This window comes from Protopterus annectens, chromosome 4.part1, assembly GCF_019279795.1.
Source record: "Protopterus annectens isolate FY-2018-M chromosome 4.part1, PAN1.0, whole genome shotgun sequence".
In the NCBI taxonomy this organism is placed as follows: Eukaryota; Metazoa; Chordata; order Ceratodontiformes; family Protopteridae; genus Protopterus; species Protopterus annectens.
The window spans coordinates 502,091,771-502,116,932 of record NC_056734.1 but is presented as its reverse complement, the minus strand read 5'-3'; the positions used below and the strand labels follow the sequence as shown (position 1 = coordinate 502,116,932).

General features: G+C 36.7%; 1 protein-coding gene across 1 annotated transcript in view; it reads right to left on the bottom strand.

Moving 5' to 3' along the window:
• Window positions 1–25,162, bottom strand: part of BOK (BCL2 family apoptosis regulator BOK) — a 485,461-nt gene that overhangs the window by 119,229 nt on the left and 341,070 nt on the right. Inside the window, exon 3 of the mRNA XM_044070310.1 lies at window positions 22,751–22,914. Coding sequence (XP_043926245.1) covers window positions 22,751–22,914 — 164 coding nt within the window. The remainder of the gene's footprint in view (window positions 1–22,750; window positions 22,915–25,162) is intronic.

The window sequence follows — 25,162 nt, the reverse complement described above, 5'->3', positions numbered from 1 at the left end:
ACCAACAGAATTTCAAACAAAGTAAGACATAACTAAGGAGAAGGCCCCAAATTAGGGGCACATTTTAAATGCTACCACTATTATCTTAGAAATTCTCTAAATGAGTTCCAGTTTTAGGAGGAATGGAACAAAACTTCGAGAAACATCAGGGGTGTCCCTACAAAAATAATAGCTCACTGCTATTCTTGTTACATTAGACTGCATCTGCATCTCACTACACACAATGCACATCTGCTCTACTCAATGTATATGTGAGAAAACATCTTGATCAATGCCTGTCACCGAAAATAATAGCCAACTGAGTAGGCTTTAAAAACAATGGGCAAGATAGTTTATAGTTTTATATCTTCAAGGAAATTAGAAGGAAATGGGGAAAAAAATGCTTCCCAGTTAGAAAATCCTACTTACATCATTCTATGAGCACATTCTTTCTCTTCTAACATGCTGTTCTGCTCTGCATCGATCTGCTGTGTAAATCACTTTAATATTAACACAGTAATAAGTGATGACAGAATGCAAGGGAGTACCGAATAATGGTGTAAAAGGTCTCTGGAAAATTATGCATGGTCAAAGTGTCACTGCAATCATAAGCCATTTCACTTAGAGAAATGTAATGGTATTAGTCTACCTTACGTGCACAAGAGCTGTAAACACAGCAGCTTAATTGTTTGTGTCAAAGCGTAGGTGGTTACTTTGAAATGTTTCAAGTTCAGCCCCACAGCACTTCATTTTGCTTGTTTGAACATGTTTTATATATTAGAACACATAACTTAACTTTATTTCCAGATGTATCTAGGATTATCAAAATAATGACTAAATTACTCCAACTAACACTGCAGCAGTGACATTTGCAGATTTGAAATCTAGATTTGGTCGGTCTCCAGGTTTAAAATGCAGTATTCTAGTAATAAGGAAACACTGCCTAAACGTGTTGAAAGTATGTGTCATCATGCTTTTAAGAACAGTAAATCATATAAATATGTGGAGCACAGACTAGAAGCTTTGCTTTCTTTATGCAATTTAAGAATTAAGAAAATTATTTGATTTGGGATACAAGGTCAACATTATGCATTATGCACCCAGTAATAAAAGTGTTACTTTATATAATGGATTACTCTTTCACTGCTGCTAGAATGGGAAAGCCATGATAATAATCTGGGTGCTCATTAAGTCTCTGAGGCCAGCCTTTTGGTTGGAGATTGTAGGATATGCATTCTTAGGTGTGTGATAACCAAAACTGAAAACATTTCTGAAATTTGGGGCACATTGAGTAAGATAATGTTTTAATATGCAGCAAAGGCTACAAAAGCAGTATTAAAAGTTGTTGAGAATTACTAAACAATAAGATGAAATCAGAAAATGGCATTCTCAGATGTGCTTGATTTTAGAACTGCCAAATGTGTCTATCTCTTCAAAGTTAAGCATCGAACTTAATAATGAACAGCATTCTCTGATCACAGAGGAACAATAAACTGTTTACAGCTGGAGAGTGCTGTCACGAAAACCTGTAGCCATCAAGAGCAGCTATCGCTACAGTGCTGTGATTTCATTGCATAAATGGCACTAAGGTAATGCATATAGCAGAGAGATAAAGGTAATACAATGGGAAGAGGCCAAGAAAACATTTGGACTGGAGGATAGAGACTGCCTTCCCTATCAGGGATTGATATCAGAGTATAGGCAAAGAGAATGGGATGGGGGAATCCTAAATGAGAGACCTGCTCTGGCACAGTTTTTAGTTGAATCTAGAACATAAGCTGTTGTTAAAAAAGGGATAATTAGTAGGGCATATAAAAAAAAATTGCATGATAACTATAGGAATCAATCAGAAGTTAGAAAAGGTTGGAAAGAGAAATTGGATTAGCAATTTGCAAGAAAACAATGGAAAGAAATACGTATGGCTCCCAAATATGCAGCAAAGTCTAGAAGATTCAGGATTTTTGCTTAGAAGTGTTTGCATAGGTCTTTTTTATACCCCAAGCAGACTCCCAAGAATTTTTTCCTCAGGTAGATGGCAAACGGTGTGATGGGGGAGAAAGAGACAACTGGGAACATATATTTTGGGAATTTAAAGAGTTGGAAGACTTCAAAAACTCTCTACAGGGTATTCTGTCATTAATATTGGGTAAACAAATGGGTGTAACTAAGGAAATGATTTTATGAGTTGCGATACAAGATCTGAATTACCTAGACATAATAAGGCCTTGTTAAGTTTAATTCTGGTGGCTGCCACAAAAGCCATTACTAGAAAATAGAAATCAAAGTCTAATCCAACTGTATTTGAAATACTGAATATTGTAACAGAGATAAAAGAATTGCAAGCGAGATCTTCAGAAGAGGGTAGGAGCAAATTAAATAGAAAAAAAATGAAAATTGAGGGAACAACACATACAGAATAATTTTTTGGAGGAGGGGTAAGATTTAAGGGGTGGCAAGAATTGAATAATTTATTTAATATTGGATTGATGATAGCTATACAAAAATGTGATGTATAATGTTTGTAACTAGGAACACATCAATGTGCTTGCTTTGTTTTCTTTCACATGAATGTATATTTGCTTATGTCTTATTTGATAATTCATTAAAGTTGGTTAAAAAGATAATGCACATATAATTGTACAACATTGTGATAAATCAGTTCACCATTTTGATCACGTGACAATGGAATTGTCAGAAATAATTATTAGGTTAGACAACTATCAACTCAGATTTAGTGAACTTAGCTTGAAGGGTCTATATTAGAAGATCGAAACTCCAAAAGAGCGAACGCTCTTTAATTGAACAAACTCTAATACCAGAAACCACACAATCTCGAACATATGGAACAGCGATTTTGCTCAAAAAAAAATCCAAAGACAAAATAAAGTGGGGGGCTTTCCTCCCCACACCCCCCTACTTAAATATACCATCCCCGAGATTGCATCACAGTGGAGGAAATAGCAAAGTCCCAACAACAGCCCAGCAATTTTTTTCCCCTGGGAAAAAAGTTGCTGTTCCGTACCTTCAATATTGTGTGGTTTCGAGTATTAGCATTCGATTAAAGAGCGCTCACTCTTTTAGAGTTTTGATCTTCTAATATAGACCAAGCCTGAACAAGGTATCAAATTATCAAGTAAAAGTTAATAAACAGTATAAGAGATGTTAACAACAAAATGAGGCACACATATATTGTAATTTTAAAAGGTCAAATACAAAAATCCAAAGACAAAATAAAGTGGGGGGCTTTGCCCCCACACCCCCCTAATTAAATATACCAACTCCAAGATTGCATCACAGTGTAGGAAATGGCAAAGTCCTGACAACAGCCCAGCAATTTTTTTCCCTGGGGAAAAAATTTGCTGTTCCATACCTTCGCTATTGTGTGGTTTTGAGTATTAGCGTTCAATTAAAGAGCGTTCACTTTTTTGGAGTTTTGATCTTTTAATATAGACTCAGACTTAACAGGGTATCAAATTATCAAGTAAAAATTAATAAACAGTATAAGAGATGTTAACAGCGAAATGAGGCACACATATATTGTAATTTTAAAAGTTCAAATGCAATTTAGTAGCACACTGACATGGCACCTTTGTTGATAGGAACGGGGTATGATGTAACCTCTTAACAAGAAACTACACTCCCTGGAAGTTCTCCTCACCCTGGAGAATGCTGACATTTCTGCAGTTACTGATATGTGGTTGAAGGCTGTGAAAAGCACCCCAGCAGTGTAAGGCTACAGTGCTCATCACACATTCAGACCACCTTCTGAACATGAAAAAAACAAAAGGAGGTGGTGTTTCCATTTACATAAAAAAACCAATCACACTTCTAGATTGGTCAAGCAGGATGACTCACTTAAGCCGCTCCATGTCCAGCTAACCATAGGTAAAATCCCGCACCATATCACTGCTAGCTACAAGTCTCCAGCCACGAACCATGAAAACCACTCCATATAACTGAAGTTTCTAGAATCACTTACCATTCAGTTCAACACACTACTCATGGGTGATTTTTAACTACCTCTCCATAAACTGGGAAATATACATGACCACTAACATGCTGGCTCAGAGATTCCTGGACTTTGTCAATGCAAATCCTTTGGAACAGCTGGTCTGTACTCTCATTAGGGGCTTAAGTTTTCCTTTACATAGTGCTCAAAAACATGGAGGAGCATTACCCCCCCCGTGTAATGTCCTCATTGGTAAGACTGGATCATAAATCAGTCTCCTTGGAAATAAAAGTAATGGTAGAACACCCATCAAACCCTAAAACCCCAAAGAAATTTTCCAAGGCAAATTATTTTCTATTAAGTGATAGCATAGGTAATTCCTAACCCTAAAAACATGTAGGCCTATGCAGAAGTATACATTAATACCCTCTACAACCCCTTAAACAACTGCATAGAAATAACAGTATCTGACCAAACTAAACCCTGGTCTAGCCAGAAAAACAAGTCACCCGGGTGGACCCCTGGCATAAATAGACTATACAACAGAAGGAAGAATTTCCTGTTTAGAAGTAAGTGGGAGGGTGCACAACAGAAAAAAAAGTCCTCATTAGTCTCAATAGGCAAATCATGGAAAGTAGTCAAGACTTCAAAAGCTAAATATGAGACTAAAATAGCCTCCCAGGTAACCACAAAGCATTTTTAGTTATGTCCAAAATCTGAAGTGACACACTCAACAATGTTCTGAGTTGGCTGTAGACTGCACTGCTATACTCAAAAGAAACAGTAAAGCTGCTGGATGATAAATCCAACTGAAATTGCATTCCCTCATCACTTCCAGTCATTCCCCATGTACTGCCCCATACAATTCCTTTGCCTGTTATCACAAAAGAACAAGTCATCACCACCCTCTCTAAAGATAGAAACGCGGCATTAATGGGCCTTGACAGAATATCAGGGTGCCTATTAAATAGCTTGAAACATGACTTAGCACTTTTAGATCTCTATTTAACCACAGTCTCCAGACAGACTTTGCCCCACTAGAGTGCAGGACAGCAACAGTCATCCCTCTGCACAAGTGGGGACTATCAACAGACCCAGGAAACTATCGACCCATAAGTCTGACTAGGCTCATATACAAAGCTATGGAAAGGATAATCCTTGACCTGGTTAACAATGACATAGGAAATTTCCAGACTCTAAATCCAACACAGTTCAGCTTCGTCACAGACAGGTCCTGCCTGCTCAGTCTGGTGGACTTCTTTGGGAAGGCCATCAAGGCCATGGATGATGGTAAGACAGTGCATACTTCCTATCTTGACCTGGCTAAGGCATTTGACACAATACCCCACTCCAGTATTATAGATAAACTCACAAAATTGTGCATAAACCTCTACATCACCAGACTGATAGTCAAATGTCTCACAGATAGGACACATGTTATTAGAGTGGGGGAATCCACATCCAGCAAGTGGCCAGTCACCAGTGGCATACCCCTCCTGTTTGGGATATACTACTCAGATGTCAAGGCAAATGTAGATTGCCATTTTTTGACCAAGTTTGCTGATGGTTGCAAGCTGGGGTCAATCATTGACTCCACCAAACGATGCCGATATTGTGATGGTAGTTGATACAACCTGCCTTGACATCAGTTAGTTGCACACTGTTTTTCTATACATGACACCAGCATGTAAGCTGGATAGCTTACGACTGCCACTATGTAATGCAAGCTGGTAAGATACTGGTTCTGGGACTGGAGACTGGGGTGTTTTCATCCAAGAAAGAACAACAAAAGTGCTGATGTTAGCTACCTTTAATGGAGTGGTAATCAATGAATCTGAAAAAAAAATCAAAAGGAAGTCTGAGTTCTTCAGCGTAACTGTAATCTTGTAATGCCATTCCTTTTGTTTGCTGTTTGGATTTATTTCCTGAATTAGGCTGTTGTTATTTTAAGTACTTTTATGGGTTCCACAAATCTCCATGGTTAAGATCAAGTGTTGTATCCATCTCAACAGTTTCTCTCTCCTTCTTTGTCACAGTACCTTATATCATAAAGCAGTCATACACACACACACACACACACACACACACACACACACACACACACACACACACACACACACACACACACACACACACACACACATGCACATGCACACAAACACATGCACGCATGCATGCACACACTGCCTATCACAGGAATTTAGCAAGCTCTGTTTAATTATGTTTATACTTTGTGAGAAAGCAGCCAGTCAACAGCTTTCTTGGCTGTTTATGATATGCATATACACATCAAGTCTGGCTAGCAGGAGTGTTATGACATAGCTGTAACATCCACACACATTCCAGATCATCCTTGTTTTGTTTGATCGGGTAGTAAATCTCTGACTGATTGAAGACAGTGCATGTTTATGCTGCTCTTCAGTAGTTTTAAAAATGAAACTGCAGCAAGTAGCTCCAGTGTTTCGTAAATCTTTGAAACATGCTACACCGATGTCAGGACAACAGGCACTACAGGAACAACAAAATGTGTTGAGATAGAGAGCTAATGAAGCTCAGGACATACTCTTAAGGCAGCAGGCTAATCTGAGTATTAACAGAAGTTTTAAGAATGTGGGACTACATCTAATTACACATGGTGTATGCTTACCCCTGAGCATATCTAAACAATCCTACCTTGGTTTGTGATTTACCACGGAGCTGACTAGTAAGAGAAGTTTTATTTGAATTTATATTGTATTTGTTTTCACTGTTTTTAACTGTTTGTAGGTAGGAAGGGACAGATTGTTGACAAGACATAATTTAATTCACATTTTGTTGTTTTACATTAAATTTCACTGTTGGTTGTTAGAAAGGGATAGGTTTTAGACAGGCAAGCTCTAGCCACCCCAAGGGGCCTAGACAGCTATAAAGTTACACAGACTGCATAGAGGAAAATCCTGAGCATATCTAAACAATCCTACCTTGGTTTGTGATTTATTGACCTTTACTGTTAAAAAGAAGTGCAACTGCGATTGATAGGGAGCAGAAGCTACTGCGCTTCTTTGCGGGGGATGGAAAGGGTTTACAACTTTTGTCTGACTTGCAGAATTTGTATGATCAGAACAACTTTACTGTACTTAATTTATTATTTAGTTGTATATTGCTGGTGTGATTTTTTTTGGCATAGAAGTTGATTTAAGTTCTCTTCGAATTCTGTGGTTACTGTTTTTGATTATTCTTTTCTTTTACAATATTTTATTAGTTTTGAAGCTGAGTATGGATTCCTTAAATGAGTATGCAATTAACGATTAGCTAATGCACAAATATTTTGTACAGTGTAATAAATGCTATGCATATTTAAAGGTAACAGCTGATAACACTGGTGATCTGTGTTCCTTGTATCAAAAGTTGGATGATTTGCTTACCATTGTTAGAAGTAAATCTAGACTTGATGATGATTGCACTTGTGCAACTGGCATGGGTTAGAGAACTGTTGTTTCATATATTAATGACTGGACTGATGAACTAAATAACATTAGCCAAAGAATAAATAGAACACATTTAGGAAATGATGCATCTATTGTCTGCAAAGATCATTCAACTGCTGTGAAACAAGATGATGACCCTGACAACTCTGGAATTCTGGATGCGTTTATTCAGCAATTTGAGGATCCAGTTTGAAGAAAGGAAGAAGTTCACAACAAATAACAACGAAGAAAAAGAAACTGATTTATGACTGTAAAGGAAAGAGAATACGTAGTAAAAAGGACACTGCTTTGTTACGTAACACACAGGTTACAGGGAATGATGCTATTTTTCTGTCAGAAAACCTTCAGTCTACAGAAAAAGGCATAATTTTTCCAACAGAGAATGCAGAAAAAACAGGCAAGGGGCAGGTGAAAAGGAAGAAATCAAAACTGAATGTAGAAGGATTGAAGAACATTACTTTAAGAAAGAAGAAGAGAAAGACAGATGTTGACTGCATGACTCAAGCTGTGGATTTACAATACCAGCTGGTTGAGAATTTAATACACACTGAAAACAGTGGTTTGTTTTGGGTAAATACCTACAAGGAAAAAATGTCCTCTTTTAACAAAATGGAAATGTGTACTGCTTCTGAGCCTAGTTTTGGGCACACATGTTCAGACTGGATGGCACACATTTGTCAAGATCAGGGAAGAGAATTTTTGCAGCAGATATTTTGCGATGTTTGGCAAACCTAAGCAGGATTTTTGCCAGGCTGAAAATTTAACAGCTCACAGATAGCAACATTTGATGCATCTCTGATGGTTGTTAATGCTAGGAGCATTAATATATATTTTTTTATTGGAAAATTTGCTATGATCCCACAACACTGATGTTATTGTTTGTGAAACATTCTATTTAAATTCCACCGCAATTTCTGATACACTGTGACATAAGTAGTACCTGTATCGCATTGTTATTTACCCGCGCTAACTGAAAACAGCGTTCGTATGAAGAAACTAGATGAATTCTGCATTAAATTAGTGGTTTTCCATGCATAATATCTTATACATGTATCATAATATCTATGTATTTTGTTGTGGTTACTAAAACAGATAACCTAATCCTGAAGTATAGTCTGATTGTAAAGTTTATGTTTTTAACTCTGGCCTTAGCGCCAAAGACAACATCACTGGAACTAGCCTCGCGACTTCAAGGCTGCATGTTAGAGAATCACTACGACCTTAGCAAGCCTTAGCAAATAGTTTTGATTAAGCGTTGCAATGTACCAGGAGTAAATTATTACATCGCCAAATAAGGATGTATAAATGCATATCTTAGAAACAAGCAGTGATTACTTTTGACCTTGTGTGATGAAACTATTGTTTTTTTTGACATCTGTCCTGTATATTGCATTATGCCTTTACCAACTGAAGCCATTATTGTCAAGTAAACTATATTTTTCTTCCTATAGGCTCTGACCTAACCTATCTTTCTACTACACCCTACTCCTCCTGCAAAGTGTGTCGCTTGACAAGAACTATACTTTAAAACAAGCGCTGACCACCCGCAGCACTCTTTACATAGGCTGATCAACTGGTTACAGCAATACCTCTATATAATATATTAACTAAGGTACTACTTCAGTTTTTATACAAGATTCTTACTGAAAAGAAGATTCCTAGTGACTTTTACTCATCCAAAAAGATATCTGTAAAAAAGATAGCCTGTTTAGCATTCTAACACTTCAGACTACCATTATCCCAAATAGTGTACTGGATTCAGCAAACAAACAGCGGCCCATAAAACCTTTATCTACCATTGGAGATATCTAAATTTACAGAATAAAGGCAAACCACCATAAGTACTTGCCTACTTTTACCTGCCTGTACTGTACCTTGAATTGGCTCACGCCCACCCTGCCCCCATATCCCACCCGCCCCCAGTACCTCTACATTTATAGGTAAGTGACCACTCCCCCTAGTAATTCCCAACCACTTAGAACTGTCCTATATCTCTCCTCACCCCACCCCTTCAAGTTAAACTTAACTACCAACACCCACCCATCCTTCAATTATGCATCACACTACTAAAACAATGTGCTCCACTTTACCCACTAAGTCGAAGACTATATTAATAAATACAATTCTTATAATTCCATTGATTTCATTTACATATCTAATTACCAAATATGAAAACCAACCATATTCAGGATATTACTACCCTAAAACCCGTACAAATACTCTTCCAATGCAACCTACCTTTATGTCTTATATCCAAAACTTATGTGATAAAACCCAAAAACCTAACCACCACCACAACTACAAACTTAATCAAAACCATACCAAATTTAGGCAAACTCAAAAAATATTACTAAAACTCACTAAACTAATAGAATACCTCAGAAAAAACACCATGAAAGATGGAGATATCCACCCTAATCCTGGCCCTCAAACTATACCCAATCCAAATGGTTCATCACCCTCACCAAGGCCATCCAATACCTTCCTGATTTATCATTTAAATATTAGAAGCATCAACAACAAAGTATCTAACCTTCATGCTCTCCTAGCCACCCACCTCCCAGATATACTTTGTGTAACAGAAACCTGGCTTAAACCAGGGACCAAAGATATTGAAATCTTACCACCTGGATATAATATGCATAGGCTAGACCGAATAAAAAGAAAGGGTGGTGGTATTGCTGTGCTCTATAACAGCAATCTCAACATTACCTTTAACACTAAACAACCACCCCAAATCTCTAATGCAGAAATACTTGCTTTAAAAATACAGCTAAACAAAGAAAAAAGTATAAATCTATTTACAGTGTATATCCCTCCAGGGAACAATGTGGATACACTGGAAAACTTACTTAACTGGATATCCAACAACTACCCCCAAGAAACTATTATCATGGGTGACGTCAATATTGACTGGAACCTATGCTCTTCAGAAACCAACCCCATCCACATTAACCTATATGGGTTTACCCAGATTATAAATACTACAACTAGAACTGGAAATGTAAACCAAAAAGAAAGTATTTTAGACTGGATTCTAATAAATTGCCAGCCACAAACTTATGAGTCTGGGACTGCACCAAATGACCTAAGCGACCACCTCATCACATACATAACAAAAAATAAAATAGGCCTATCTACCACTCCCATGTACAGGTCAATTAGAAACAAGAAGCAATTTGACCTAACAAAATTCCAAGAAGAACTCAGATCTTGTAATTGGGCCCCACTAAAGTATCTCCCCCTTGAAGAAGCAGTATCTAGATTTAATACCACCTTCCTAGACATACTTGATAACCATGCTCCAAAAAGGTTAATTAAGACCAAAGTAAACATTGCACCCTGGCTTACAAAGGAAACCAAATCTAAAATTAAAAATAGAAACAAATCCTGGGAAACCTGGCGTGCAACCAAATTATCCTGAGACCGCATCATATTTCAACAAAAAAGAAATGACACAAAAAAAGCAATACTAGCTGACAAAAAAAGTTACTACTGCCAACTACAAAACAAACACCAAAAGAACTGCCAAACATTTTGGGCAGGTCTTAACAACCTCTTACGCCCAGGCAAGTCTTCAACTCCCACCCCAGAAACGGTATCAGATAAAACTCCATTAGAAGTAGCTAACACCTTTAACTCATTCTTCACGAGTACTATACAAACCTTAGCTAACCAACTATCTGCTAAATGCAGTCCTGTGACGGAGGATATTCCAGAAACTAGACCCACTTTCACTCTACAACCTGTCCCAACAACTAGCATAAGATCCTTATTACAAAAACTTAAACCTACTACCCCCTCTGGTGACCTTCTCCCAGCTGAATACTTACAGAAAGCCGCAAATGTAATAGCCTACCCCATATCAATACTTATAAATCGTACCATCCTGGAATCTTCCATCCCGATAATTTGGAAAACATCCCATGTTATACCTCTTCATAAAGGTGGCTCTTCCACTGAACTGTCCAACTATAGACCAATAGCCATAATGTCCCCTCTTGCCAAAATCATGGAAAAATGTATACATAAACAACTACTTTACTATCTAACCCAGAACAAACTACTGACAAACTCACAACACGGATTTAGACCCAACCACAGCACAACTACTGCACTACTCTCTTTTACTGATACTATAAATTGCAACCGTAATAACAAAATAATATCATCTGCTCTCTTTCTGGATCTTTCAAAGGCCTTTGACATGGTTAACCACCAACTACTTCATAATACTCTAAAACTTTACAGCTTGACAATCTAACTTTAGACTGGTTTCAAGCCTACCTCTCTGATAGGAAACAAGCAATACTCTGGCAAAATCAACTTTCCAATCTCCTACCAAATACCATAGGTGTGCCACAAGGATCCATACTGGGTCCACTTCTCTTCTCAGTCTTTATTAACGACCTACACAAAGCCATCCCTAACGCAACCTGTATACAATATGCTGACGATTCGACCTTAGTCTGTTCGGACACCTCTTTAGACAATCTATTAGCTAAAACTCAATCCTGCTTTACAGCTGTTGAAAACTGGCTAACAGGAAGACAGCTACTTCTTAATCCCAAAAAAACCAAACTGCTTCTTTTTCACCCTACCCAGAAACTTCCCTTCATAGACTTTAGTATACACTCAAATAATGGCACAATTATAACACCTGACCCCCATACTAAACTACTAGGAGTTACCATAGACAATAAACTTAAATATGACATACATATTAATCTTACTATCAAAACTGTCAACAGGAAACTAGGATCATTATATAGAATCAAAGCCTTTCTAACACCTATGGCAAAAACAACTATTGCCACTTCGCACTCCACTTATTATCCACACTTCTATATGCATCCCCAATGTTCACTAAGCTGAATAAAACTGAGCTAAATAAACTCTCATGTTCATATAATCACATTGCCAGATTTGCAAATGGTTCACCATATAGAACACACCACTGTAATAACCTAAAAGACCTTGGATGGATAGAACTCCCTAACCTCCTTCAGTTGTCTCAACTTACTGAGGCATATAAAATACTTACCCATCCTGAGAAAACCCCTGCTCTAAAGAGCCTAGTCATTCCTTATACTAACCTAAATAGCCCTCAAACAGAATACTTATTCAAAACATTAAATCCAACAATGCAAGTGGAGATGCTCTATTTGCTAACACTACTGCTAATATATGGAACTCCCTTCCCACCAGTATTACCACAAATACCTCTCTATCATACTTTAAAAAAAGTCTATTCCAATATTTCAAGTCCCACTGGTTATGCCAATGCTCACACCCTGACTAACTGCCTTGAGTTAACTCACTTCTCTCACCTCTTCTCTCAAAAGAATCCCATGGAATCTATCATGTCAGCTTTTCTTTTCTTTTTTTCCCCTTGTATTTCTCTTCCCTCTGAACCTCCTTAGTCTTGTATTATCTTTTATGCATGACTAAGTGTTTTTCTTCAATTCATATATCTGTTCTGCCTAATTACCCTCTTTTTATCAACTACTTATGTATGTAACTATTAACGCCTGTATCTCTGGCTTCTTCTTTTTTATAAATTCTATAATTGTTGTTTAATTGAATTTAACATCAGTTTTTTATATGTAACAATGTACCAACTGTTAAATGTGGAGCTTTTCTCCCCGGGCCTCCGCTGAAAATGGACATGTATCCAGTCGGATTTTCCCGGTCAACAAATGTAAAATAAATAAATAAAATAAATAAATAAACATGGTTAAAGAACAATGACTGGCAACTAGTTCTGTCAGGATATAAATGTTCTTACTGTAACAGACATTCTAACAAAAGATCAGGTGGAGGGATTAAAGAGAATTATGAGACCTGTGATTATTAAATGTTCAGTGATAACACCAATACTATAAACTGTGTAACTGTGACAATAAAGACAACCCTGGAACATATAACAGTTGTTGGAGTGTATAGACCACCAACGTCAAGTGCAGATGACCTAGTGGTCATCCATTTCTTGCATGAAACACAGAAGGGAAGAACAATATTAGCTGGGGACTTAAATCTACCAGAAACAGACTGGAATAATATTGATTCAACAAGGTTAGTAAGGAAATTATTCACAACGTATATTCTGCAACACCAATTGCTTCAGATTGCAAAAAAAAAAACTACGAGGGGATGGAACATACTAGACACCGTTTGTGTTCCTAAAGAAATTACTGTTACTTCAAGTCAAATTTTACCACCATTGATGTGCAGTGATCATGGGGTTATAAAGCTTAATTTGTTGCTAGATAATTCTGCCAAACTGAAATTAAAATCAATGCACAGAATGTTAATTACAAATTATATGGAAGCAAAACAGTCACTACGTAAAACTAACTGGAGTGAGGTACACAGTGGAAAAACTGCAGATGGAATGTGGAAAGTTTTGAAAGAGAAATTGTTTGAGTGGAAAAAAATAAAAAAAAAATGTTTAACATCTGGATCTAGGCATACACTGACAGGGGATATATTTCCATAAGAATAACATATCTGACTAAGGTGAGAGACAAAAAATGTAAGAAATGGAAGAGAGGTCGAACTACAACTTTGAAAACTGAAATAAACAAGCTAGACAAACAGATTCAGCATAGTGTGAGACAAGATCAAGAAAAATTTGAAAAAAATTTATATAAAGACATTGAGCACAATAGAAAACCTTTTTTATAGATACATGAGATGTGCACGAAGTAAAGACAAACAAATTGATAAACTATGTGCAGATTCTAAAATTTATTCTCAGACACAACATATTATAGATATATTTACAAAATCTTATGCAAAACAGTTTGGCTCCACAAAAGGGGTGATAAGTTGTCCTAGTGACATTGAGATGACCCCAGATACTAGAATCAAATTACATTATACTGAAAAAGAACTGCACAAACTGGATCCATACAAAACACAGGGAGGAGACGGAATTAGTAACAATGACCTGAGAACCCTTCAGCAACAACTTATGGTGCCATTATATATATTACTCACTAGGTCATATAAATATGGGGAGATTCCTCAAGATTGGAGACATGTGCTTATTAAACCTGTCTTCAAGAGAAAGGGGAGTAGGACCAACCCAGAGTGATATAGACCCTTAAGTCTATTTTCATGTTGTGGAAAAATAATGGAGGAGGTAATATTGGATAAGTTATTGTCAGAACTGTATAGGTTGGGACTTTAAACCATATATCAGCATGCATATGTTGAAGACAGATCTATTACCACCTGTAACATGATGTTCTATAACAATATAATAACTGCTATGAATGAAAAATTGTGCTGTGATGTAATTTATATAGATTTAACTTCAGCATTTGACAGGGTCATACACAAAACACTGATCAATAAATTAGTACAACTAGGTATTGATGTACTTTTGATGAAATGGATAGCTGCATGGCTTACAAACAGGACATGGCAAATATACAGTAACTGGACAGGTGAATTCCTTAGTTACACTCAGAGTGTCACACAGGGCTCTGTCCTAGGCTCTTACTTGTTTAGATTGTATCTTTCAGATCTAACTTTTTCATCTGAGGTGTTTGACAGTCTGTATGCAGATGACATGAAATTGGGTAAACTGATTACATATGTTACAGATAAGGCATGTCAGCAAAGTAACTTGACTAAATTGACCATTTGGGTACAGGAGAATAATATGCTGATAAATACTTCAAAAACTAAGCATATGAGATTTTGGAGACATAAATTGAAAGGTGAATATTTAATACAGCACACAATGATTGAAACTGTAGACTCATTTGGAAATCCCCCTGAATCATCTCTGTGTCACTGCTGCACAGCAAAAAAATGGGCACAATATTTTTTTTTTTTTAACATAAGGTGGCGTAAACCTAAAACTTTAGCTAGGCTTATAAAATGCCTTAGGCAGCAGATAGCCTAGTATAAACCTATGAACCTATGAACCTATGAAATTATTCAGACAAACAGATTCAGCATAGTGTGAGATACAAGATCAAGAAAAATTTGAAAAATTTATATAAAGACATTGAGCACAATAGAAACCTTTTTTATAGATACATGGGATATTGAAGTAAGTACTAAGTAAAGACAAACAAATTGATAAAACTATGTGCAGATTCTAAAATTTATTCTCAGACCACAACATCATTATAGATATATTTACAAAAATCCTTATGCAAAACAGTTTGGCTCCACAAAAGGGGTGATAAGTTGTCCTAGTGACATTGAGATGACCCGAGAAACTAAGATCAAATACATTATATTGAAAAGAACTGCACAAACTGATCCATACAAAACACAGGGGAGGAGACAGGAATTAGTAACAATGACCTGAGAACCCTTCAGCAAGAACTTATGGTGCCATTATATATATTATTCACTAGGTCATATAAATATGGGGAGATTCCTGCATAAGATTGGAGACATGTGCTTATAAACCTGTCTTCAAGAGGGAAGTAGGACCAACCCAAAGTCATATAGACCCTTAAAGTCTACTTTCATGTTATGGAAAAATAATGGAGGCGTATTGTGGACAAGTTATTGTCCAGAACTGGATAGGTTGGGACTTTTAAACCAGTTATATCAGCATGCATATGTTGAAGACAGATCTATTACCACCTGTAACATGACAGTGTTCTATAACAATATAATAACTGCTATGAATGAAAAATTTGTGCTGTGATGAATTTATATAGATTTAACTTCAGCATTTGACAGGGTCATACAAAACACTGATCAATAAACAGCGGTTAAGTACAACAGAGGTATTGATGTACTTTTGATGAAATGGATAGCTGCATAGCTTGGGCAAACAGGACATGGCAAATATACAGTAACTGGACAGGTGAATTCACTTGAGATTACACTCAAGAGTGCATCACACAGGGCTCTGTCCTAGGCCCTTACTTGTTTAGATTGTATCTTTCAGATCTAACTTTTTCATCTGAGGTGTTTGACAGTCTGTATGCAGATGACATGAAATTGGGTAAACTGATTACATATGTTACAGATAAGGCATGTCAGCAAAGTAACTTGACTAAATTGACCATTTGGCGCGACAGGAGAATAATATGCTGATAAATACTTCAAAAACTAAGCATATGAGATTTTGGAGACATAAATTGAAAGGTGAATATTTAATACAGCACACAATGATTGAAACTGTAGACTCATTTAAGGACCTGGTTAGATTCAGCTTTGAGTTTTTCTAATCATATCAATCAACTGGTTAATGATAGTTATAGAACTATAGGTTGTATAAAAAGATTCATAAAATTTAGGAAATCAAAAATGATGAAGTAATTGTTTGTTAGTTACATTAGACCCAAACTTGAGTATGGAATAACATTGTAGAAACCCTATAAGAAAACAAGCATGAGTAAACTGGAAAGAGTACAGCGGAAATATACCAAGGGCATCTGTGGATGTGAAAATTTAAGTTATTATGAAAGACTAAAATATCTGAACTTGTACAGTGTTTCTTACAGATATCTAAGAGGAGATGTAATTCAGGTATATAGGGCATTTAGAGACTCTGGGAATGTTTGGGGTTATAAAAAAAGTATTAGAGAATCATCAGACAACCTTGTAGAAGATTCTGTAGGAATGAGAAATGTACTAATTGGTTCTCTGACAGAATAGCTGATGCATGGAACAGACTACCAAATTACATTAAAGCAAGTACTAGTTTAGATATTTTTAAGAACTGTCTGGGCACTTTTTATTGGAACAAGTGTTTTGGTATATTGGCAAGCTAGAAGGGCATTAATGTCCGTGCTTGAAATATTTGTATACATATTCAAATTCTGGTAGTTTCTTTTCCTCCATTACTTTGTCAATGAGACTGCACTGGAGATTAAATTAATGTTTTCTTCTCCGTGTAGGATAGCTAAACCTGCAAAAAGTTAGGCATACTCTATGCAAGTGTAAAAAGTATGCGAAAACTATAAAATGTTAAGTGGCCAAGCTTCTGACACTGTCCACACTGAAACACACACAACATAATATACTTGATACAAAGAAACTTGAAATCTGGGCAAAATTCAACATGGGCTTATTTATTTTTAATCAAGTAAGACGGAAGTGTATGGCAATTGTATTTAAAGGCATAAAAAAGTTTATAAGTTTGTAAGTTATTTATTTACTGGCATTTGTTTACTGGGTTAGGGGCCTCTATTGAAATATCGTCACTCGTAATGCTAAGTGCCAAAGAATCTGAAAAAAACCCCCCTGAAAACCCAGGGAAGAGTGAATTTCAAAAACTGCTCTTCTCCTTAAAACTTATTTTTGTGGGGGAGCCCCGCCGAACTTATATATATATCAACTCCAAGATTGCCATACCTCGGATAAAAGGGAATATTCCAAGAAATGGTGTCTTAGACTTAGTATATTTAAGTCTGTTCTTTCGGCCATTAAGTATCTCTATTTTGGGACTTGCTCTAGCAGGTCCCAATAATGCAAATGGTTACCCAGAGTTGGTCTGACTGGGCCTAAAAAATGCTGTTTTAGTGGAGGCCCAGGGAGAAAAGCTCAAGGAAAAATATAATTTAGAATTCACAATTAAACTTGTTGAGAGTTCTACAGTACAGAGTCATGAAAGAATACAAAGTGTAAAAGAAAGAAATAGATAATATTTAATGTTGCACAATACAATTTAAAAACATCAATGCAATATGATGTAATTTTGTGATAATATCTTATAATACTGAAATGATGGAGCTATACCTATACTAAGTTACAAGGAAAAATATGAGGAGCATAAAATATAAGCTGAAAAAGTAAAAGCAGTACCCATTGCAGTACATGAACTACTGAAAACCAGCTGAGGTGCAGGTTGGTAGGCTGACAGTAGGAAAAGAGGGGGTGAGGAGGCAAGGAAGGTAAGAAGACAGAAAAAGCAGGAAAGATAAGTGAAAACATACTGTGAGGAGGAAGAGGTGAAAAAAATATGTCAGATAGAGACAGTGAGTGTTATAGGTGAGAAGAATGAAGGATGTTAGAGTGTATAAGGATGTCTCATGAAAAAAGCAGAGAGGTAAAAGACCAGAGTGGGATGAGGAAATAGAAACGTCAATCCACATGATGTATGTATGAGCTTTATTTTTATTTGAAGTAGTAGTTAGTGACCTCTAACTCTTAGAATGGGTTACGTTAAGCTGGATAAACCAGGTGAGCAGGAGCATGACCAGGGTGACCAGGTATTCAGCAGATGCTGCTGTAGATGAATTTTAAATGAGTTTAGGTTGCTGACCTGTTTCAGAGAGAAGAGGAATGGAGTTCCATGCTTTTGAAACATAGTTTGAGAAAAGTGAGTCACCTGGTGAGTTATAGGATTCAGACATAGCAAGCAGAGGCATCCCTAGATCTGAGCTCTCCCTTTGGGGAATAGGGTTGGAAAATAGATTGCAGAACAGGGCATTTATCTAGTTGTTCTATATATTTGTGGATTACAGGCAGATGTGTCAAGGTCAGATATTGTGGGAGCTCTAACCAGTTAAAATGTTTTAGTGATAAAACAGTGCTGTGTTTTTCAGTGATGGTTATCTGCATACTTAATGAGTTTGTTATAGCATTGTTCCATTTTGAGTAGTAATGTAGTCTGAAGATTGAAGAGCACTGAGGAGGCGTAATGGGTGATAATAGAAATGTTGCAGATATGTGTTTTCTTGCTGTGCTATTAAGATAGGGTTGACACTACATAGTAATACAAGTTTTTCATGTGTTTTGTTTATTGTTTGGATTATGTGATGGCCATATTTCATTTTGTTATCTATTGTGACAATTAGAAGTTTAATATGTGAGACCTGCTCTATTTTGGTATTTTTGGATGAGTATATAGTAAAGAGTGTTTTTTGGACAAAGATATGTTTAGCAGTAAATACTATTAATTTAGTCTTCTTGGGATTACGGAGAAGTTGTGCCTTATCTATGTCTCAACAGATGAGAATGATAGTTGTCTCACTTCTAGTTCTGTGAGGTTTTCAGTTGTGCAGATAAGAGTAGAGTCATCTGAGTACCAGCTATGGTGGCATGCTTTGTGGCAGAGTGAAGATCATTTGTGAAGAGACTGAATAACAGTGGCCCAAGAACTGATCATTGGTGGACACCTAAAGACAGACAAAGGTAAAAAGGATGAGTAATCATCTTGTGCCATTTCACTGCTTGTGACCTGTTTGATACCAAACAAAGGATGATGATGATGAAATGACTAGTGCAAAGAGCTTTAGAAGTAGTAATGGCTATGACATGGTGTTGAATGCTTTTGATGGGTCAAGAAAGTGAGGAGACAGGCTTACTAGAGTTTCTGCTACTATTACCTGTATTAGTACAGCTGAGTAGAGTAGTAGTTGTACAATGATTAAGAAGGAAGTCATGCTGTTAGAGGTTAAGTATTTTAGGAGTTGAGAGTGAATACATTTCTCAATAATTTTGTATAGTGGAGAGAGGATTGCTATGGGACTATAATTTTAAAGTTCAGTGAAAGTTCTGCTCTTATGAAGTGGCAAGCTAATGCACTTGTTCTGTAGTTCAGGGACATAGTTTATGCAATGAAGTGACCAATTTATCAGAATGGAAACTGGGTACTCTCTGGCATCTGCCGTTATTTTTAAATATTCTGCAGGCAAATTATCTGAAGCTAGTGTGGTGGATATAATTTAAGCAGGTGATTCCTGAGAGTTTAGGTAGGGACTGGTTAAAAAATTAATTTTTGATGTGGGCTGTTTAATGGTGATACAACTAGGGGGTTAGTGCATCTGTTGTTGTTATGTAATTATTCAGTAGCCAGAGACTAGCCATCATAGGGATGTAGGGGTCTGAAGTGAATGGGATAAGATGCTTGGGTGGAGGAAATTGTTTATTGATATTCAGAATTGCTTGTGGTTGTATTTATTTCTATCCTAAAAAGAAAAGTATTAAGACTTTTTTATCTAATTTAGTACATTGTTTGGCTCAATTCCTAAGGTATCTTTAACACTGCAGGTTTTCCTCAGTTTTATTTGTTATTTGTTCCTATCTTTCATGAGTTGTTTAGTTTTAGTGAAAGGCCATGGTTCAGGGTTTGCTTTAACTCTTTTAGTTTTAAGAGGAGCATGAGGGTTGAAGATGTTCAGAACAGTTGCATTAAAATCTGAGATTGCAGTATCTAGTGGTACATTTCTGAATGCATCCCAGTTAAAGTGTGTTAGGGTATTTTTAAAGTTCTCTGGTTGCAAAAGGTGTTATGCAAAAGGTGTTATAGCACAGCCAGACACCCAGCTGAGTTCTGATGGTCTAAAGTTGTTCAGTGAGTATATCATGGAAGTGAAGAGAAGGAAGAGTAGGACACAGTGATATGTTACATAAGAGGTCCATTACACTTCATACGTTTATTAGGATGTTCAGGTCCAAAGGCCTCCTACCAACATTGATTCATGTGAATTCATATCCTATACCTTGTCTCCTACCCATATGTCAAGATTCTGCTTAAACTTTGTAATATATTCAGATGGCTTTCAGTTTGATCTAAAGGTCTATTTGTTTTGTAGCCTTGGACTTTTAAATGCATTACTTTTGCTGCTCATTGTTAGACTTCATGAACATTTTAACAATTCTCTGTTGTTATGACATATTTGTTTATATGGAAGGAACTAAAAAGCCAGTAGGTATATGAAGGGTATAACCATGGAAAAAGAAAGCTGTTATTACCCTTTAAAAGTCACTGTTAAAATTATAGTATAAGAGTTTTATTCATTTCTACAAACATCTATGAAAGAGCAGAAAATGCACATGGCTGACACTAGTGGCTAACTGAGGGCTTGGCCTGTACATCCAGCTTTGTTCTGAATAACAGAAGTTGTTCTCTAAGTATAATGCGGAAATAAAAAGGAAGAATAAGATATAGTGATATAGTGGGTGGGAGGTTGGCATAATGGTTAAGGTGTTTGCTTTATAAACCAAAGGTGCAGGGTTTGATTCTCACATAGGGTAATTGGCTAGGCTTAAAATGGCCCACAAAGGCAGTTAGCCTAGAGCTATTCTATGAACCTATTACATAATAGGCCCATATATGCTCACCAAACTGTGCTTTATTAAACAAAAAAAAAAATCTTTTTGCACTGCTTCTAACTAAATATTTTACACCTAGATCACAGCACATAGTGGTAGATATTCTGTCAAACAGATATGGTGAATTTTTTTAACCAAAACACTCATCAGCCATTTGTTATACTCACAGAAATCTTTAAATATCACAAAATGATATTTTTTTTAGAAAATACAGACTCAAGAATAAATAGATATGCGCTATGAACTGTGGTGGTGGTAATGGTAGGTGTTCACGTCTTTCTAAATGTACAAATGAGCAAGTTGCAGTGAAGAAATGGATTATTTTATCAAAACCTGACAGCCTGCCCCAGGAATTTGTGATCTAGGGGTCGATTATGTTACATAAGGGGGTGCATGGGGTCAAGCTTCTTCCATATGGATAGTGGGGCTTGGCTTTAATTTTGTGTTTTTTTTTTCTTTTTTAATCTTTTTTGCAAAACAGTCATTCTCTTAAATAGATATTGAGTAGCATTTTCAAAAGAGTCATAGGTCAGGTAGTTGGCACAGAAAATAAAACCTATGGGCTGTTAACAAGCTCATTCCTGTGGTACACAGTTTGATTCCTGCAGCCTTCATTTACCTAATGTTGAAACTTGGGCAAATCATTTAACCAGATAGTACTTTGGGGCAACTGGAAATTTGAGCAAGGCTCCTTAATAGTCTGCTGGACTGCATGCCTACTGATCATCTATGGACTGTGAACTACTAATTATTAAAAAATACAGTTTCTTAGACTATATGACATAGCACTGAAACAAAGTTCCCCTAGAGTAAGAAATAATGACAGAGTTATGGCTTCGTGAAACAGACACAGGTATATCTCAGCTAAAAGAGAAGACTGGAAAGGGAATAAGCCTGAAATGGACAGGAGTTCATAGTGCTACTGCAAGCTGGGAAAAAATGGGAAGCATGATTATTACAATCGTTATTTATAATTGGTCTGTTTCTTTTCCTATGTAGTATAAAGAAAACTGATCCATTTATGCTCGTATGTCCTTGTTTGCATGTTGCTTTACATACTTATTGTACTTGTATCTTTGGCATGGGTTATGAATGGAATAGGTCCTTGGAGCAGTTCTTTTATCTAGTTATCAAATAAAAAAAATAATTACAAACAAATAATTCACTGTTGCTAGTATCTTTACCTATGCATCTAATAAAATTTTACTACAGTCAGCTATGCTGTTGTTTCTAAGGTATTCGCTTCCAGTATCCACACAAAAATATAACAGAGTCAAATAATTTTAACAGGAGTGCTCTAAATACTTCTTACCCATCCACCCCTTCTCTTGAGCCATGTGACAAGGCTTTTGCGGACAAATTCTCCAAGACAATCGACAATAGAGTGCACCATAGCTGGCTGACCCATCTTCACACAGTCTACTGCTAAGCCAGCAGCCACTGCATACAGAGATACCACCTTTCCCCATGTTATACCTGCAACAGAGTGAGAAAATTATTAATGATTCTAGCATGCCAAAAGTAGGTTAAACAGCACTATATCGCAAAGTCTGTAAAACATGGTGGACTGCAATGATATTTATATCACTTCATGGGATATGGGATAATGGCTTTACAAATATTATAAAATACAACAAATGCATAATCAATGTGCATTAAAACATTAAAAATATTCTTAATAAATTAGTGCCTCTTGTGTACATCTCCTGCCTCAATTAGCTCAGAAGAATCATTAGTACTCCCTCATTTATAGCCCGTGTAACAGCATTTGTGACCCACACGTCTACCCATCAAAACCAGACACAATCTCTTCCATTCTCTGAACATTCCCTTTTCTATTTTTAAGCATTTTCCTCTAAAACTGTTAGAAAACTGCCCAAACCACTTGAAAGGAAAGAAAGCTTCATCCAGTTTAGTATTTCCCATACCTCCTTTGTATTTCAGCTCACCCTCTACCTAACCCCCTCACACATTTTTGAACTTCTCCTTCCTCTTCTGCTTTATCTACTGTAGTTTAAACATTCTCTGTTTTATCCCTATGTCTTGTTGCGAGTATTTGAAAACAATTATAGATAACTGACTACATCAATGACTATGCGCTACCCACTGACGGCTTTCTTGACCTGTCTTTATTGACTTCAACAGATTTTTCAGAAGTGCAGACTGCCAAATACAACTAAGGAAACATAAAGCTCGGGGTTATAGATGAAATACAATATCATGGTTCAACAGTCATCCAACACACATAAACTTAATTGACAGATCTGGTGGCAGAGTGACTGAAGAAGGAATCTTCACATCTGGTGTCCCCAAGAGGTCTGTTCTTGGACTATTATTATTCCCATTATATATAAACTACATTTCTAGCATTATATGTCTTTCATTAATCATGTTTTACACAGATGACACTACACAAGAAAGAGCTAGCCCTTCCTCAACCCGTATGCAAAAATAATTCCAGTAAGATGTTTTAAGATTTGCCATTGGCTCAATACCAACAGCCTAACGCTAAGCACTTGAGAAAACTGCCTCCATGTTATTGCCACTTCTCAGAGGCTGTCAAAATGCAAACCATTAACCCAGAGCCAGATCAGAGTCAAATGAAGCCCTAGCCAGGGTAATGGACCAGGGCACCCCCTAGCCATCCAGGTATCCCATTGTTTCTCTACCCATTTACCATAAACACTGTTCAAAACTCTTAATGTGTATAACTATATTCTTGTTTACTCTGAAATGCAGACAGAGCTATGGATTTAAATTTAAAACTTTTAATTTATTCATCCTTTGCTTACTAGGTTAGTCACCTCCTTTCAGAGGAGACCCTTGGTGGAATTTATACTACTAGAAGAAATGTGGCCAGGGCATTGGGGAAGTTACCCCTGCTCTTTTCAATAGCCGAGGTGGATGTCAAAGATCTCACAGCACCTACCATGAATGCAGGCAGATGTAGCCTCAGTTTAATATCTCTTCCAAAGATGAAGCACTCAAGAGTACAACATCCCCCTTATACTGCACTGCCATGTCAGCTACCCATCTACATGGTATGGGAGTAGAACTTACAGCCTTCTGCACAAAAGACAGGTATGACACTTACTGTGCTACTAACACTACTTACAATTTTTTTAGCACAAACCCTAACGGCCATTTGCTAAACAAAACAGCTTCACATTAAAAACAGACTTAGCATGAGCAAAGCTCTCATCTTTGAAAATGCATTGAAGTTCACAGTCATTGAAAATGCATTGAAGCTCAAGTTCATTGAAAATACACACACTCAGTGGAAGATTAAGTGTACCTTAGTCCCTGGGCTGTTTTCAAACAATGGGCCCCCTGCATACATTTTTAGGACCATGCATAAATGAATCTGTTGTTTGATTCACCTTATTTATTTAATGTATTTCTTGTTAAATACAGCAATATTTGAGTGCATTTTAAATTTGTAGTTTTGAATGTTTTTTTTCCATTAAGCAGTGAAAAGAAATGCAGAAACCAATCAATTACAAAAGTACCCATTTTAAACATTTCAGCTGACTGGTAGTTGGCAAAGAGGATTAAGGCTCTTGTCAGCTATAGCTAAGGTACAGGGTTTGAGCCTGAGTACATTTCACACTCACTCCTGGAACAGAAAAGTCCCTGCTATCTGGTGCAAATCATACTGCAAGTGTTTCAAATTAGTCTAAGTGCTTTGCTGCACTTCAGAAATCAAGTCTCCTGCTAAACAGTC